We start from the raw sequence: 18,594 nt of genomic DNA on the forward strand, positions 1-18,594 counted from the left end.
CCTCTCCTCTCCTCTCCTCTCCTCTCCTCTCCTCTCCTCTCCTCTCCTCTCCTCTCCTCTCCTCTCCTCTCCTCTCCTCTCCTCTCCTCTCCTCTCCTCTCCTCCCTTCTCTTTCCTTCTCCTTTCTTTCCAATGCAATGCGCTTAGGTGGCTTTTTTTCCCTCTTCACTCCGGCCACTGAGGAGTTTTTTTTGTGTGTTTTTTCTCGTGGCTGTGAAATCCGCCCCTCTGCCTTTCTCTAATGATTTCATTAGAGGCAATCAGAGCGGGACAATTAGGGACGCGAGGTGGCCATGTGTAAAGTCGGGTGTTCGGGAGAGCCGCGGCGGTGCGCTCTGCGCTGCCCGAGGGGTGAGCGGCTCTGGCCGGCATGGAAATCGAAGTGAGAAGCAGTGATTCCCCCCCCATCCCCGCTCCGCAAAAGAAAAAACCAAACCAAACCAAAACAAAAAAAACCCACCGTTCTTACTGCAAAATCGATTCGAACCCGAAGGGATCAGATAAGGAATGAGTCCCCCTCGGCGGGGCTTCTTTCCCCAGCCAAGCTGCTCCCCGTCTGATTTTTAAGCCGCGATTTTTTGGTTTCTCGCACTGTAATTTCTCCCTTCCCTCCTTACAATTTGTGGGGCACCGTGAGGCTTTCAACAAAGCTATTTTGCCCAAATTCCGATCAGGATTTTGTGGTCGAAATGCCCCCTTTCTCTACTCGCAGCCGCGGACCGCAGCGGGTTGCGGCCGTGGGAACCCGGCGGGGCCGGGAATTGCCGGCGATTTTCTTCATAGGAAAGGAAACGATTCTACTTTGTTGGGTTTCTTTTTTTTTTTTTTTTTTTCTGGCGATAGGCAGAAAAAAAAAAAAAAAATAAGAGGCAGCTCCTCCGCGAGGAGGTACCGCTACAAACGATCTGCGGTGGAAAATCGGTTGCGAAGTTTCTCCAGGAGCCCCCAAATCGCTATTGAATTTTGACGGAGATCAATGGAAAGGTTCTCGGAGGGATTCGTCGTCAGCGTGAGCGTCCAGGAGAGCTGCTGGTGGAAATAAAGAGTGAATTCTGCGAGGTCTGCTGGTGCGTTTCGTGGGAACCTACGGCCATCGGGACGGCTTTCTTTGTATTATCATTATTTATTTTTCTGGAATAATTCGAGAACGATTTCCCCCCCCCCCTTTCTTTTTTCGCAACAGATTTCACATTCTGCTTTCAAATAAATCGTAATTCCAATAGATCACCAAAACCCACGTTTTTCTAAGCAGAGAGGATTTATTTGTAAAACTGTATGTATGTATAAATTTAAAGCCAGGAATATTTAAGTGCATAAAGCTGAGCTGAGCAACCCCTGAGGTTTGCCAGAGCTGTCCCTTCCTAAAAGCGTGGGACGCCTCGAGAAATAACGCTCATTGAATCTTACCTCTCCTCTGCTGAAAACATTACCGAGACGAATTTCTATAGGGAAGAAAAATAAAGCAACCAAGAAGCAGCGAGAGGACTTTGCGTGCTGCAGTGGGGACTGTACGGAGCCTAAAAAACAAAGCCCAAAAACTTCAAGTGGAGAACAAATAAAATAAAATCATCGATGTGAAAAAATAATGCGTACGAAACGGAGAGTGCAGACAGAGGAATCGTCGCGGGCAGCAGAGCCCCACGTTTGGGGCAAACGCTCCCTATTCCCGAGCACGGCGGCTTTCTCTCCCCGTTCCTCCGGGACTTCGGGAGCGCCGTTTGCCCGAATTTCCCCACCACCGACGGGGCGGCGGCCGCCTTCCTTTTGCAGCTTTGATTTTCTTTCTCGAGGAGCCGAGAGCCGCAGCTCTCAAATCTTCGATCCTCCGGGACTTTTCCCAGCCCGGCTCCCCGTTCCGGGCGCTGCCCGGTGCCGCTGCTCGGTGCCGCCGATCCCCGCTCCGGTCCCGGTGCTCACCTGCCCGGTGGGAGCACTGCGCGGCGTGTGCTGCCCCCCAGGGGGCACCGAGGGCTTTGCACGGCCGCACCGGCACCGGGAGAGGAGATGGAGGGTAAGAGAAGGGGAGAAAGGAGGAGAGGGAGAAAAGATAGAGGGATAAGGGCAAAGAGGGTGAGGGCAGAGGGAGAGAGGAAGTGCAAGGAGGTGTAAAATAGAAACTGGAGAATGAGATCGGTGGGGCAGTGGACGAGAGGAGAGAGGGAAAAAGGAAGAAGGAAAGAAAGAAAAGGGAAGAAGAAAAATGAAGGAAAGGAAGGAAAGGAAGGAAGGGAAGGAAGGGGAGGAAGGGGAGGAAGGGAGGAAGGGAGGAAGGGAGGAAGGGAGGAAGGGAGGAAGGGAGGGAGGAAGGAAGGAAGGAAGGAAGGAAGGAAGGAACTGACACAAACCCCACTCCTTTTCACAGCAGCAGGTGAGTTGCTGGGCTCACATGGGTTAGATAGGGTCAGTCCCAGCAGCCTTAATATGCCCCTTTTTCAGGTTTGCTTCATATGCACAAAAAATCCATTGCAGACTGTTTAGCCACACATGGAAATACATTTCACAGTATTCAGAAAGATTTGTTTCCAGTAGCCTGGTTAATAGCCTGCAACAATGAATACATTGTGAAAACAAGCTGCCTTTAACATTTGCAGCCGCTTTTAACTTTCAATATTGAAAACCAAGCACTATCCTCTATGTAGATTAGCATCCACCTTCGGGTGCATTTTGTCTGTTTTCTGTGGCTGCCCTTGCGTGTCAGCCTGCTCTACAGGGCACTGACGGCCACAGCACAAGGAGTTTCTTTCTGCATTGTCCACAGTGCACCCTGGGGTTTGTACTCCTGGCCTGCATTACTCAGGCACTCCCTTTTTTCTAGGTGGTTTCACAAACTGTGAGCTCTGCAAGCAAAAGCTACATTTTGTCTTCCATCTGAAATGCTCAGATCCATTTTTGCCCTCTTTCACTGGAGCGTTTTATTCGGTTTGGTAAAATGGTTATTAGAAATGATTCAGCCCCTTCCAGTAGCCTGACACCATTTACATGGGATGTTGGTGGCCCTGTCTGATTCCTGCTAAAATGAGACTTTCCAGTGGCATCTGTGCAATGCTAATGGGAAAGGCTGAAGCACGTGTTGAATGGAAGAGACACTGGAAAAGCAATTTGGAGCACGCGGAGTTTCAGACCCATGGAATCAAAGCAGAGAACTGAATTGGTAAGAAAGACATCAACCGTCTGCAAACTCATTCCACAGCCTAGGGCAAAGCATCCTGAATCCTGTATAGCCAGCTCGTGCCTGTCTGTCTAGGAGACCAAGCCATGTAAGGAAGTGAACATTTTGCATGGAGGGAGATGTAGGCGGTCTGGTAGGATCTCAGTCCCCCCCCCCCCCCCCCCCCCCCCCCCCCTTGATTGCTAATGCACTAATTGCCATGGCACCATTGCTTTACCTTCCTCAAAGGAGAGTGTGGCTGAGACACATCCATCCTGGGAGCAGCAGCACAGTGATTTAGGGTGGCAGCAAGCAGGCAGACGTTGTTGACTCTTGCATACAGACATGAGAAGAGCTGAATGGCAAACACTGTCCCCCAACACTGGGCATCTCAATGGGGAGACAGTAGCATTGCACCTGCGTGAGGTCTGTATGAGCTCCCAGGAAGGAAGACAGCATTCTGTGAGCCTCCTCTTCCCCTGGCAGGAGCGTAAATTCAATGCAGAACTACAGAGAGGCCGCCAATTGCTCACCAAAGGCCCAATCCTGAGCTCCCCACCACAATATCAGAGTTTTCCGTGAGTAGGAAGGGGAGGAATGAGCTTCAAACACTCGGGTCCAGCTGCACATGGGTGGTCTGTTGTGCCTGGATGGGTTCCCATTCGCTCCAGCAGAGCTCAGAGGGAGCAAAAGGCTCTTCCTAAACTCACCCCATTGCAGAACCTGGGCTCCACCTCCTTTCTTTGAGGGCTTAGAAGGCGCTTGGGCAGAAGGGGAAAGCCCCAGCCTCATCACAACGTGATGGTTGAATGCATTCATTTTGTAAATCATAAACTGAGGCAATAAATCACTTAACCATCCCATTCAATGCAGGCAAGAAGCATGCTTTGTGGGAGCTGGTAAGCCTGGGATCCCACACTGAGGCTGGGTATGGGCAATGTTAAACAATATAGCCACGGATTCAAGGTTTTATTTTATTAAAAGTGGCTTGCTTGTTTGTGTGCTTACTGTTTGTTTTCCTCAGATTGCTAGAAAAGCTGTGCTCTTCCTGCGCCCTTGCTTTTTACACAGAAATTCCCAATCTGACCTCAGTCCCCTTTGGGATTGAGGGGGTCCAGGGCCATATGCTGAGGGCAGACCATAGTGTCCATTGCTGCAGGAGGAGTTCCTTTTGGGGCGCTCATTCTCCCCTCCTTTCCCTTTCGGCTCTGCCCCACCCGAAGCCCTGAAGCCTCAACACCGCGCTTCGCTTTCGCCTCTTTTTGTCCCCTCCACGCCGCCGTAGCCTGGAGCGGAAGTGGGCGGGGCGAAGAGAGGCACCGCCCTTCGGCGGCGCCGCCATGCAGGAGGGCGTGCGGCTGCGCGCGGGTGAGCGGGGCGCGGGCCGAAGGGCGGGGCGCTCTGGTGACGTCACTGGGGGGCGACCGTTGGGCGTGAGGGAGGGGGCGGGAAGGCATGGACGCGTTCCGCAGCATGAGCTTTGCCCTTCTTCAGGTGCCTCCAAGGGGGACATCCGGGAGAAGGTGTGGGATTACCTGGAGGCCAGCGGCCTGGCTGAGTTCCCCCGGCCCGTGCATCACCGCATCCCTAATTTCAAGGTACGGAGGCCCGCAGCGTTGTAGCGCTCCCCAGGCACAGTCCCGCGGGCTGCGCAGGTGCGGAGCGACGGTAGGGGGTGGCAGAGAGCTGTAAAGCCACCTTCTGGGTGAGATAAATGCGTTTATGACGGGGAAGGTGTACGAATTTCATGCCCCGAGGCCTTCAGCGGGGTGAGGGAGGTGATCCTGCCCTTCTGCTCTGTGCTCCCCTGAAGCACTGCGTCCGGTTGTGGAGTCCTCGGTACAGGAGAGACATGGAGCTGTGGCATTGTGTCCAGAGGAAGACCATGAATGATCTCAGGGTTGGGACACCATCCCCTATGAGGGCAGGCTGGGAGTTGGGGCTGTTCAGCATGGAGAAGAGAGGGCTCTGGGGGCACCTGAGAGCCGTGCGTCTAAAGGGGGGCTATAAGAAAGAAGGGGACGGACTCTTTAGCACAGGATCTGTAGTGATGGCACAAAGGTAAACAGCTTCAGACTAAAACAGCTGAGTTTTAGACTGGATATAGGGAAATCTTTTTTACGGTAAGGGTAGTAAAGCTCTGGAGCAGGTAGGCTGGAGGTGAAGGATTCCGTGTTCCTGGAGATATTCATCTAGCTGTAGGTGTCCTTGTTCATTACAGAGGAGTTGAGTTAGGTGACCTATAAAGGTCCCTTTCAACTCAAATCACGCTATGAAAGCTGAGATTGTGTGTGTTCTAGGGTTTTTCCTGGGAGGATAGAGCATGCTGATGTGGGCTCAAAGCATGCACCCTTGTGTTTGCTGTATATTCAAGAAAGGGCGACCCAACTGGCACTGTGGGACTGTGAGCTAGGTGTTTTGGCCCATGAGCAACACTGGGACACTAGCTTCCCTTTTGCTGAAAGGGCAAAATAGAATTAAGGTAGAAAAAAACCCATACTGATTAAGGTGTAGAGAAGAGCGATGTTAGAATAGGTGCTGAAGTGGGTGGAGGGAGCCTCTCTTGCTCTTTTAAGCAAGAAGACATCAGAGTTAAAAACACTCAGTGGGAAGAGTGCATGCTTTGCAAGTTCTGGCATGTCACTTGATTAAGAACTTAATTTTCTGAGTTTAATATAGTAAAGAGAGCCTTGTCCAGAAAGTTGTTCATCCAGAAGTAGCCTGTGGCTTGTCTTTAAAGAAATTTGTGTTCATTGTCTAAAATGGACAGTTACACTCCAGCTTTGAGGCAGGTATGAATGGGAGCCAAGTTAGACAAAGGGAGCATACCCAGATCCCCTTTTTTGTCTGCAGTCTGCAACTTATTAGTCAAGTACTCAGCCTCTGTTGGTATTTGTTATTCTCAGAGAGAGTATCACAAAATTAGCAGTGTGTTCCTTATATTTAAAATCAGTGTCTGTATAGGATGAAAGAGTAAAAATGTCCTCTCTCTGCTTTGAACTCCTTGGTGATGTGCTGATATCTCATGAAAACAGGGTGCACCTCATGCTGCGACAAGGCTTCTGGGTTTAGAGGAGTTCAAAGCTGCCAATACTGTAAAAATAAATCCCGATGCTCCCCAGAAGAATGCTCGCTTTCTAACGCTGGAAGTAAGTGAATGCATTCTCTTTTCTTTTGATTCATGTCTTCGCACAGGGGTCTCATCAGGCTTGCTGCTCTATTAAAGAGCTTGATGTGTTCAACAGAGCAAGTGAGATCAAAGTGGACCCAGACAAACCTTTGGAAGGTGTTCGGCTAGCTGCGCTGCAGGTAACAGCACTTCTGTGCCCGTGGGAAGGAGAGTGGGGCAACAGTACAGTGCTTGGCAGCACCTCTTGGTCAACTCCTCTCAGTTTTCCTGCAGGAGTTTTACCCATCCTAAGCTTCACAAGGCTGCTCATTACAGCATATCTTTGCCTTTTTGGCAAGTGACCAAGGTGCACATGTTGTTTTGGTAAATTAGTATGTTTCTGGGGGGCTGTTTCCTCATCTTGTTGCTCTAATTCCTAAAACACATCGGGTTAGCCTTGCTTCTGATTGGCTTAGATTTATCACAGGATCAATGGGACAGATGTGCATCAGATCTGTGTATTCACTAGCTTACTATTATGAATAACGTATCTATGAACGTATACTTTAGACTAAAAGGTATGTACCCACCTTTATTTTTTAAATAAAACCTTGTCTGAAATTTTGCTGTAGTGAGGATTCATCTACAACCACTACGCGGTCACCAATGCTAACTGCTCAGAGCAAATAAGGCAATTGACCACATTGAAACTTATGGGACAGTAACAATGTTTCTTTGGTATAAAATGGACCCGGTTCTTTTTAAGATGGTAACTCCTTTTGTTCCACAGGCAAGGAAGACTTTGTTGGTTCCAACACCACGTCTGAGGAGTGGGCTGTTCAATAAGATTGTTCCACCTCCAGGTGCAACTAAGGAGACACTGCGGATATGTGCTACATCTCAGGTAGGAACGCAATATAGGCCAAGTCTGAATTAACATCTGGAAGAGTGTTGTGTTACAGTGGTCCAGCTAGAAGTTGGAATACCAGATGCTACCTGAAATATTGTTCAACTAATATCTTGTTTCTGGTTTTGTGGGTGCATCCACCGTCAATGATTTTTTTTGGCAGTACTTAAAGAGCAATGCAGTTGTTTTTATTATTAGTTAATTTGTTAATAAAATGGTATCTATACTTTGTGAATACTTCTTGGAAAATTACAAGCAGCTTTCATGGGTAGCTTGGATCTTTATGCTTCTGGTAAATATCGCTCCCATATTTTGCAGTTTTGAGCTAGTAAACTCTATAAGGGAAGTTTTAGATTTTCTAGTTTTCACCTAATCTGGTTGATTAAAACATTCAGAGTTAATTAGTAGGAGAGATCAGTTCTTTTCCAGTCTTAAGTCTAAAGAAGTGTGAATTCTGCTTTTTGCCCCAACTGAAGTACAAAAATAACGTGTGCAAAACGGTTTTCTTTGAAATGCAGTACGTTGCTGCCCTCTGCTGTTAAAATGTCATACTGTACAGCTGAAGTCATTTGGCAGAGAAACCTGTGCTGTTTTGTATGCGTCCTTATTTGTTGTGAAAATGTAACAGTCCGCAGCTTATCTCCTGCTAAAAGCAGTTCTGGAGTAATCCTGTGTACAATGGAGGGTTGTAAAATGAATGGTAATTAGTGACAACTTTCTTTGTTGGAAGGTCTATTAAAGCCATTAACTACTTAAGCTTTTCAGTGTTGAAGATCACTTTTGAAAGAGACCTTTCTCTTGACCTGTTTCAGGCCTCATATCTGAGCTATGATCTTACCTCCATGAGTGTGTTTTTTTTCCCCCACTATGTGTACTAATGAATAAAAGCTATTAAGAGTTTGTATTTACAAAGCACTCTGCAAGCAGTTCTTACCACACTGCTGTGAAGTGGATAATGAACGTTATTACTGATCGTCATACCAACATTACCCATCTTTTAGGTCTCATGATCCACGCTGAATATGTTTGGCTTTTCACTGTAGGGATTAACTTAGTACAAGGTTGAATTGGTCTGAGGAGGGTTCATCTTACGTAGTACATGTGTGAAAGCTAAAGTGCCACGCTGTCTTTCATTTCTGCAACACTGGACAGAGTTTTATTAGGATGTTTCCTTTAGAGAGGAGCCTGAAGTGACTGAGGGGGCAAGGAGAGTTAAAAAAAGGATGACAGGATTATGTAAGGTTCAACTAAGGTCCCCTCCAACTCAAACAGTTCTATGATTCTATGAAGGTTTTTCTTCTCACTCGTTAGGACTATATTTTTCTGCTCATTGTTAGTGTTTTAGTTAGGAAATTGTTGGTAAAGATAGCTTGATTGTGGCACATTTTACATGTTGATCACACAACAAAGTGTTGAGGAATGCAGTCTCAGGAAACATGTTGGGAGATCTGGAATATGCTTTTAAAGATTTGGGTCTGGAGAAATCGGTAGTGCAACATATATAGTGTAAAATGGAGAGCATCTGTACCTGGTTGTGCTTCAGTAAAGCATTTTAGGTACAGTTTAACATCTTGAGGCTATAGCTGTCTGTCTAAATTAACCCCATGACTTGTACATGAGAGCTAATTTAAGAATTTCTAGTGCTCTGGCACTGCTCATAGACATGAATTTACGTATTATGACTTCCAGTTAGTAGTAGTAGGGTAGGAAGTTTCATTTGTCCTCATTTTCAGAAACAGATGCTGAATTGAGGGTTTCAGACACGAGCTTTTGATCCTAAATAAGTAACCTTGCTTGGAAAAGAGCTCACCTCTCTTGACTCTCCCTGAAGCATGCCAAAATGCTTCTCACTGTAGTAGAAAATGTATTCTAGGATTCCCTAGAGGATAGCTTTCCAGCCATCTGCAACTTGGCTATACATGGAAGAAACACTTTGGAACATGGGTAGTTACTTGCATTTATCAACGTGCTCTTGCTTTCAGGCTCACTGGCTAGAAGTCTGCACTCTGTGAACCTAAAATTATCTTTTTCTTGCAGGGCATAAAAGAGTACAGTGTGCCTGTGGGTCTTGATGGGAAAGCACGAGTGGACTTGGTTGTTGTAGGATCAGTGGCTGTCTCTGAAAAAGGTAAGATAAAGTCTCGTAAGCTTTGCAGGAGGAGGCTGTGAGATTCACAATGTCAGTAGGTTATATCTACCTTCTGGTGGGCCCCAAAACCTTGCTGGATGTTAATTATGGTCTGGAGTTCTGTCTTTTTCTTCCTGGCTGGATTGGGTTCAGGGATTTGTCACACAATCAATGTCACCAGCATTTGGTCAACAGACAGCAGTGGGATTTAGAGCACGCAGGCCACTATTTTGGCCTTCAGTCAAATTAAAAACTATGATGTTTTGGTTACTCACGCCTTTTGCTTCATGTGCTTTAGGCTGGAGAATTGGAAAAGGAGAAGGTTATGCAGACATGGAATATGCAATGATGGTGTCAATGGGAGCAGTGACAGAGGACACACCTGTGATTACTATCGTGCATGACTGCCAGGTAAGTTTAAAATACCCACTCTTAAATGACAGATTGGAACTGTCGTCTTCTGAATGGTGCATATGAAAGAGAGGTTTGGAATTATTTTGATGTAGCACTTACGCTCTGTTGCCACTGTCACTAACAGATTTTTGTATGTTACAAGACAGCAGGATTGTGTGTAATTTTACTGAATCTGTTTTTAACAAATCTCTTGTTTCTTGTAGGTAGTTGACATAGCAGAAGAGCTCCTTGGTGATCACGATTTAACCATTGATTATATACTCACACCAACTAGAACTATCAAGACTAATTGCAAACGACCAAAACCACATGGAATACTGTGGCATAAGGCAAGTTAACCTGCTACCAACATTCTGTTGATAAGTCCCCCATTTTTAATTCCTTAAGGAAAATTACATATAAGGACATCTAGTGATTTAGATACTTGTAAGAACAGCAAATGTGGTGGTAAGATGAAACGAAAAAACAGCATACATGTTGAGTGGCTTCTAAATGGTCGTAATGATGAGGAGATGTGTATTTCTGAAGCTGGAATTGCAGTGTGAAATGGGTTATAGGAGGAGAGTCACTGGTGTGATTTTTAAGGAAGATATTTCTTGTAGTTGTTTTCAGTGATAGGCTACATAGTGAGAGACTTCCACTCCTTAGATGTCGTGTTCCCCTGTAAAATTGGCTCTGTTCAATTTCTGGAGGCATTACTTCAGAGATAGCTTTATGGCACTAGACAGTGAGGAAACAACAGAATGTGTGCTGCTCTGGTTGTAAAACAAAAGCATGGCTTACAGTGTCTGGTACAGTGCTGTTTACATAATGAATGTCTGGAGTTGGCTTCCAAAGGATAGATGAATTTGTGTCAGGAGCTTATTTTCAAGTGGAAGAACAGTGACTTGATACCACTTGAAATCATATATCAATATTTATTGATAATCATTGTATTGTGTTTTGTTTTGTTTTTTTTTTCCCCAGAGGTTGTCAGAAACTTCAGCAGTTCCACAAATGGTTTCAGAAAAGCATTTCCTAAATTATTCTACTGTAAATTTATGACGGGGAAAACATTTTCTTTGTCAGTAGATCATTAGATTTTCATTCCAGAAATTATCTGGTTAGGGAACAGACCCAATCCTGCCTGATTGGGTAAAATGATGAATAGTATGCCCTTGTTTTGCAGAAACCACTCTGGAAATATTAGTGAATGATTTTAGGGCAATCATTTTTTGGTTAGCGAGCATTTAACAAAGTAAAAAGAGTTAAATTTATTAAGGTGACAGATCTACAACAGACAACTGCATCCAGAACTATTTTTACTCCTATAGTGGGAGAGTATTTTACCCTGACCGTGGTTGAGGACTCGAGGTTAAAATCAATTAAATTAACAAATGTAAGCTTCCTCTACACCATTGCATTTTTTCCATTGAATTATTTTTGAATCATAATTTTTTTAGGATATTATTAAATGTAATTGTTTTGAAGGCCTACCCCTTGTGCTCCATCCAACATGGATGGAGTTGCCAACATACTTTTGATTGTAGTCTGTCTTGGTGTCAGAGCAGCCTCAGTAAGCGGCCTTGCTGATGTTTTTATTTTCCCTTGTCTCCTTCCCTTTGCTAGTGACATTTTTTTAAAGGTCTGGGGGTCAGTCTCTTGCAGCAGCCCTTGAATCTTTGTGTAGTTTTTGCTAGTGGAAAGTCAAGTCAGTCCCCAAGCAGTGTATCAGATTCAGTGCTACTTTAGCGTTTCTTCTTCCCTTTGCAGAGAAAATGTCAAGATCAGTGTTACAATATATTACTCAAAAGCTTACAAAATATTTGTTGCAACTCCTTTGGGCTTGTGTCTGATGCTTGAGGAGCTGCTTGGCAGAGTTGTGTCTAAAATTAGTGGTGGTGTTTAAAGAATACGGCTCTCTGGATTTTACACAGCTTTCACTATGAACAACGCACTTTACACGACTGAGCTTTAGGAAAAAAAAGATGCCGAGTGCTAATTTAACACAAAACAGCTTTTGGCTGTTCTTCAGAGCTGGTGTTGATTAGATAAAAAATACTGGAGAATACTAGAGTGGGGATAGTTGTAATGTTTCTGTTGTTCTGGGACGAGAACAGCATGTCTTGTCTGTGTGAAGAAAGAATCTAGCTTTATTCTTGCACAGAGAGCTGAACAGCTTGCATACATCTTGTTTGTGGTTGTGGAGGTAGCCATGATCAGTTCTTGCACAGAATCCTGGAGGTGGGAGGTCTAACCAATTGTCAGGGTGTTAAACATGTAGGATCTGATCGTGGCTATTTAAGTGTTTGTCCAGCAGATTTTCCTGGATGCTTCTACCTCATTTTCTCATCCTTTTCTCTACATCCTTTTCTCCTTTAAATCCTGGCTTTGCTGTTGTATTCCTGTTTCTCTCAGCAAAACTAAATGAACCTAGAGATAGTGAGCAAATAAATAGCCTGCTTCTGAATATGGTGTTTTGTCAACATAGAGCAGATTAGCTGCTTTAAGAGGGTGATGTGTAAAATACCTTGCAAAAACAAACGAATCCTTCACTGGATCAGGCCAAGACAATGACTTATGAACTGAATTAAAGGTGTTTGCAAACACGGGATTACTGCTAAGCATTGTTGCAAGGAGTGTCCTTTTTTGGAGCTGTTAGGCATTAATAAATAGCCATTAATAGGTATGTTCTGTTTTCTGCTCACAAAGAGGTAAAAGGGTACTTGCATGGTAAACAAAATGCACCTCTCCAGGCTAAATTTCTGTGCTGGGAGATGTGTGTTCTCTTGGAGTGTTTTTGCTCATTAGTAGTGAGTCAAGAATGGGAGCAGGTGCAAAAAAACTCAAACACATGCTGTGATTTTTGTCATAGAAATGCTAACTTTTTTTAAAGATTTCAAAGGAAGTATAAGAGCTGCAATACTATTACCAAAGAAGCGTTACCAAAATAAGTGCTAGACACTCTAGAAACACATCTAAATACAAAGGCAATACTGGAGTGTTTACACAGGTAAGTTTTCTGCACTGGAATTGAGGTTTTTGAAAACTCAGTGCTCTTGGAGGACAGTAAGGGCTGCTAAGAGCTGAGAACTCTGGAAAACTTTATTTGGATGCCAGGGGAGAGTTATTTGGCTTCATCTTTCTTGAAAATCTGACCCATTGTTTCTGGGAACTCTAAATCCGTGAAACTACTTTCTCATTTAGTGTTTTGTATGGGGAACTCTGATCTTTATCTGTGACACTGTCAGTTATGTTTGTCACAATTACGAAGTTATTTGTGCAGCGCTCATTTTAAATTGAAGCTATATAGACCAATTAAAATAGTTGGGGTCAGAAGGAGGAAAATGAGAGAAGTTGGTGGAAAAATCACTGCATTCCAGCAAGCATTTCCTTCTGTTTTCTCAATCACATTTTTACTGAGAATTTTATAGAAGTAGGAGAGGACATTTCCAAAATGATGTCTCCAAAACTGAGAGAATCCCTGGATCTGATGTTTAGTGTGCAGTAGCAGGGAGACACTGACAACAAACAGCTCTTGATTTGGGTCTGTGATAGAACATTTGGAATGTAAAATAAGCTCTGTCAGAGCTCAGAAACTTCACACATAAGCTGGCAAAACCCTTAGCAGGGACACTGTTGCCATCTGAAGAAAATTACTGTCAGTTTGGCCAAAGTTGTTTTGTTGTTTTGGTTTTGGCAGTGTTTTTTGGGGCGGAGGGAGAAGAAAACATGACCAGGGCAGACTTCCATGCATGGTTAGACTTCTCAACACCTTTGCAAATCTAACCCTTGCTGCAGAGTCCACAGAATCAGTTTTTGCTGATGAATTCCAAATGTGGGTTTCATAAGTTTCTCCTGAGGGACACAAGCAGACTTCATGGGCTGCCAGCTCCCAGAAATATGCCTTTGGATTGCGTGCACATATTTGGACATTTTGTGCAAATGAATGATAAAATGTTCAACTGTGTTGGCCCGTCCTAGCTCTCTTGGCTTTGTCCATGCTTTAAACCCCTGTGAATAGAGTGCTCCTTGAAACAAGCAACTGATTAAGGAGACAACGTGAGATTTGGGCTCTATCCTGGAGGCCTTTCTGAGGAGCCTAGGGTCAGACCACCCTCAGAGTGGGCAGAGGTGAATCTTCTAAATGCCCCTGGCCTTCCAGCCTCAATACCTGGAAGGGCTCATGGATCTCCTCTACTAAAGATTGTTTGGTTTTGTTCTCAGCCTTCTGTGCCTATATCCGTTTTGTGCCACGTGTTCCTGCATCAGCTGGTGTACCGAGATGGGTAGCTATGTGAAATAGAATCAAACAGCAGACCGAGCACCCTCTCTGGTCTGTAGCTGTCCTTTCCTCATCTGAGGTACATCAGAACTGTGCCGCCTCTGTTGCCAGGGAAATCAAAGTGGTGTTTGGCTTGGCCTGCACTGTATCAGGGGTCAGCATTACTCATTCTGTCAGAGGGCAAACACATCTTTCATTTTTTTTTCCAGCAAAGAAGTGAAAGTGTCTGCATTCACTCTTCTGGAATAACAGAGGTTGATGAGAGCCCTGATGTTCCAGCAGGGACATTACAGAAGTCCATTTGCCACTCCTTTGTCCTGTGACCAAACCAGGTGCCATGAGAGTGGATGCTCAGGGTTAAATGCTGGGAGATTTTTATTGGCAGGCAGCATCCCAGACTCTGTTTTCTTCAGGTTTCTGTCAGAGAGGGGCCACATTTCCCTTCTCAGCTCCTTTCCCATAGCCTGGTAATTGTGTGCCAGAAGAATTCATCTACCCTGCTGTCCTCTTTCCCCAAGGCTCTCTCAGCCATGGCAGGGAGTAGGCAGGATTGTTAAATGATTAATTGCCCTTGGTGGAGTTATTTTTAACCTGAATCACTTCAGTTACAGAGTTTGTACTGCAGACCCACAAGCACTTCTTGTGTCCAACCCCAGAAGGCTGAAGTGTGGAAGTGGCCGGGGAATTGGTGGTCAAGGGATAATAGGAAACTTCTTCAGCTGGCTTCACTGCCAAAGCCAATCATTTAACTAATTCCCAACACTCAATACAAAGTTTACAAACATCAATAAATGGTTTGGCCCTGACTTTAGAGGGATGTGGGGAGCAAGGAAAGAGGCTTCAGCCACTGGGGTTGCCCAGTTCCACATAATGGGACCAAGATGACTTACTGGGGGCAGAACCCAAGGCCATTGCAACCTGGCTTAGCCTTAAGTGCTAAACAAGGCTAGGGAGGAGTGATCAGCCGGCACAGCACCAAAAAACGTGCAGCTTGTTTGAAAGAGAGGAGGAATATCTTTGGACTCTCTCCACTTGGAAATAAATCATCGCAGTCCTCCACATCTCACAAGACAAAGGAAACTTTTTGCATGGTCGTAATTAGCAACACATTGTACTACCACAAAGGCGTTCTTTTGTTTGGTATTTTGCAAGAGAGCAGAACAAGCTTTGTCCCTTCCTGTGCCACCCACTGCCCCTTTTGCCCTTTTGCTTCTTACCTCTTTCATCCCAAAAAGGGTGGTGGAGTGGTTTCTTGAATTGATGCTCTGAGTACCTAAACTGAGTTTTTGCCTTTCCTTGACATAAAAGGGGCAAAAAATAGGGAAATATTGGAGAGCTTTGATCCAGCTGAAAGTTCCTCCTAGACCCTAGCCTAAAGGTAAATACTCTTGTCATCCTTCTGTGGCAGAAGGATGTCAGTTGATGATGTCCAGCTGCAAGGATGTCTTTTTTTTTTTCCCCCACAATGTTTTTATTGCAAATAAAACTAAGTACCAGATCAACTGCCTTTGTTGTGACAGTGTAGAGGCTTCTTACTGTCATCCCTGCAAAGGGCTGAATTTCAGGTAATGATGGGTTCCACTCATGGTGTTGTTTGATGATCAGAGCTTCAGCGTTATAAAAATCAGTTCTTTGTCCTTCTCAAGCCATATATAGTATTGTAACTGCATCTTCCCCAGTTAGCATGGGTCCTGAAACAGGAGCTCTAGTTGGGTGCCTGAAAGTGCTGGCCTCTCCAGTGAGAGGAGAAAGTATGCTGGCCCTTGGATTATCTAAATCTTCAGTCTGTCCTTGAGAGACTGTAGGTTCCAGGCTGATTCTCTGAATGTCCTACTTATCAGTTCTCTTAACCTGTAAAGTAGTGAGGGCTTGCTCTTGATGGTGTTCATCCTTCTAACTGAACACTCAGTCTGTGCCTTAGGAACTGAGTTTAATTTCAGGATGAAAGGAACTGTGCATACACTTGGTAATAGGTGAAGGTTGTGCTTTGGGCCCAGGAGTCATTAGCTACATGAGAATAATGTTTTTCCTGTTTGGTTTAATTAGCATAGAGCTTACATTTCACATAGAAATTTGACAGAGGACAACAAATATTCCTAATTGTTGGCTGGTAAAAACGAAGTAAGATGGCTTCAGCCATTGGTTTGTTGTTGTATTGCCCAGGGAAGGGGAGTTTGCTGTCAGACCCAGCAGCATGAATTCCTGGGTGAGAAAAACAAATTAGTCCATAGAGCAATAGGTCTTGAAAATGTGAAAATGCCATGTACCTTTCAGAGTCTCCCAACGCCCCAGAGGAAGTCCTTGCCTCAACACCTTTACTCTAGGTCTGCTCTGTGGCAGAACAGAGGTAGCCTCTGCTTGTGTTTGTTAGCCATGTTCTGCTGTTTGATTAACAAGGCTGGAGTTAGTCTGGGCTGTACGTAACCTTGGATTCTTACTTCATTTCAGCCTGAAGTAAAGTTTGCTTGTTTGCTTCACAGAATAGGAAACCTGTCTGACTGAACTGTAGAAGCAGGAATTCCCGGGCTCTAAGCTGAGATCTGCAGGTATATTCTAGCTAGGATATGCTAGTGCCAGCCCAGGACAGCCTGCTGAGTTTGTGGCTCCTAAGCTTTGATGCAGTATCCTGTGAGAGTGGCTTGCTCACACTGTGTGGGCTATTAGCTTGGGTCTCTGCTAGCTCAGGCATCTCTTCCCCAGGCTCTGTTTTGCTCCCTAAATTTAAGAATTGGATCCTGTGTTGATGGATGTTCTGCTTGTCCAGCAGCCAAGTACGAATTATTGCTACTTCCAACTGCAGTCTGCAAGCCAAGAGCTAGACCACATTAGCTAGGGAACCACTGTGTTTCCTGCCAGTCGCTGAGCACAGCCTGGGGCATCTCATGCCTGAGATGGATAGGGTTCAGCTGTTGAGAGGAAGAGCCCTTCCAGAAAAGCTGCTTATGAACTGGGGCTGGATGGAGGGAGAGAGGGCTCACAGTTTTAAAGTACGGTGTTCAGGCGCTCTTCAGTTCTGTGATCCAGCCCAGCAGACTGCTGTGGGATCCACTGAGTAGCTGTGGGTGGTGTGTGGTGTCAGAGGGCAGGAGGGAGGGCTGTGGTGATGTTCCACAACCAGAGAACGTGCCTCCAGCTGTGCCCACACTCGTAGGAGCCCCACTGCAAGGCACACTCCCCAGCTGCAAGCTAACACCGTGGTCCCTCCCCATTGTATGACCCAACCTACGGGATATCCTGTTTTCAGGGGTAAAGAAAGCAAGGAGGTCTGCAGAATGAAAGTGCCTCATGGGCTGATGAGTTGTAGGCCTGTGAGGCTTTGCCAAAGCAGGAGCACGGGGCCTCGGTCAAAGCAAACGTTAAGGGATAGTAATGAGAATGCCAATCTGAAAGAGCCCTGATAAATAAATGTCAAAATCAACCAGCTCTGAGTTTGGTTTTGATTTTCCTGCTGGATCTACATTGTGCTTGCTTAAAGAGTAACTAATGTTTATTTTTGTCCCGCAGTGTGTATTTAGGGAGCAACTTCAGAATCCGGCCAACAATTAGTAGCATTTTGAATGCTCTGGCACTCTGAATGGCAGCAATATAATAAAGTTCCTCTCTTTTTATGGTACAAATGTGTCCTGATGGTCATCTTTTTCTGGAAGAAGAAGAGAACTCATAATTATGTCTGTCTTCCTCCATATTTAGGTCAGCTATGAGATGCTGGGGAAAATCCCCATCCTCAAGAGTCTTCGGTACAAAGAGAAGCAGGCGGGCAAGGATGTTACCCTCCAAGATGAGCAGCCAGATCTGGCAAATGCCAGCAAGTCAGCAGCATTGAATGGGAAGGCAATGGATGGAAATACAAGACCACAAGCTTCAATGGGCTCAGCTCAAGCAGGACAACAGTATGTTGAAAGTGATTCTTTAAGTCCCAGATTAGAGGGATCTGGCACGGTTACTACTGTGTATGTGGGGAACATACCTCCCAACCTAAGAGTGAGTGAGCTGAAATGTGCTTTAAGGGAATTCCGTGCAGCTCCTTTACGAGTGAGTTGGCAGGGAGCACAGCACAGGGCTTTTCTCGATTACAAGGATAAAGCAACCGCAGAGAGTGCTGTATCCTCTTTGAAAGGCTTGAGCCTCGGGGGCAATACTTTGCGAGTTGAGCTGGCCAAGAATCAGAGAAACAAAGGGCAAGTAGAAATCAATAGTCAGACATGAATATGAATAGAGGAAAGAAGAAAAAAAAAAAGGCGTGTTTTTATTGTTTTGCAAGAAGCAGACCTAAGTTTTCAAGGTTATTAGTATGTGCTGTGATCTCCACAGGCTAAACAACAAACGCAAAGCCATATATTCAAATAAATGAGCATACATCTCATAGATGACTTGCTTGCTTCTTTCCTGCAGTTGTATGTGCAAAGTGAATTTGTCAAGATAGATGACAGAGGAGCCTTTTCTCTAAATGGTTATCCACAAAGTGACCACACTCTGTGTATTTGTTTTTCGTTGGCCTTGGGGTGGTTTGCTTTTCAGTGTACATCTGTTAAGCCTGGATCAAAAACTTGCCCTCTGGTAGCTGCGTGCAGCCACATGGAGGGAGGTGGTTGTGTTCTGTCATCTGCAGATTGTACCTGCGGAT

General features: G+C 45.2%; 1 protein-coding gene across 2 annotated transcripts; it reads left to right on the forward strand.

The window, feature by feature from the left end:
- The first annotated feature begins 4,469 nt into the window (after positions 1-4,469).
- MTHFSD (methenyltetrahydrofolate synthetase domain containing) lies at positions 4,470-18,333 on the forward strand. Of its 2 annotated transcripts, none has more exons than XM_040707247.2 (8): positions 4,470-4,516; positions 4,643-4,746; positions 6,184-6,297; positions 7,048-7,161; positions 9,202-9,292; positions 9,591-9,703; positions 9,910-10,035; positions 17,661-18,333. In XM_040707247.2, exons 1-8 carry the CDS (start codon positions 4,489-4,491, stop codon positions 18,174-18,176), a joined length of 1,206 nt encoding a protein of 401 aa, XP_040563181.1. In that variant the 5' UTR covers positions 4,470-4,488; the 3' UTR covers positions 18,177-18,333. The 2 variants fall into 2 exon arrangements, with proteins under 2 accessions (XP_040563181.1, XP_040563180.1); XM_040707246.2 differs by lacking the exon at positions 6,184-6,297 and adding an exon at positions 6,344-6,457.
- Positions 18,334-18,594: the final 261 nt, after the last annotated feature.

The sequence above is a fragment of the Gallus gallus genome, chromosome 11, assembly GCF_016699485.2.
Source record: "Gallus gallus isolate bGalGal1 chromosome 11, bGalGal1.mat.broiler.GRCg7b, whole genome shotgun sequence".
Taxonomy (NCBI): Eukaryota; Metazoa; Chordata; class Aves; order Galliformes; family Phasianidae; genus Gallus; species Gallus gallus.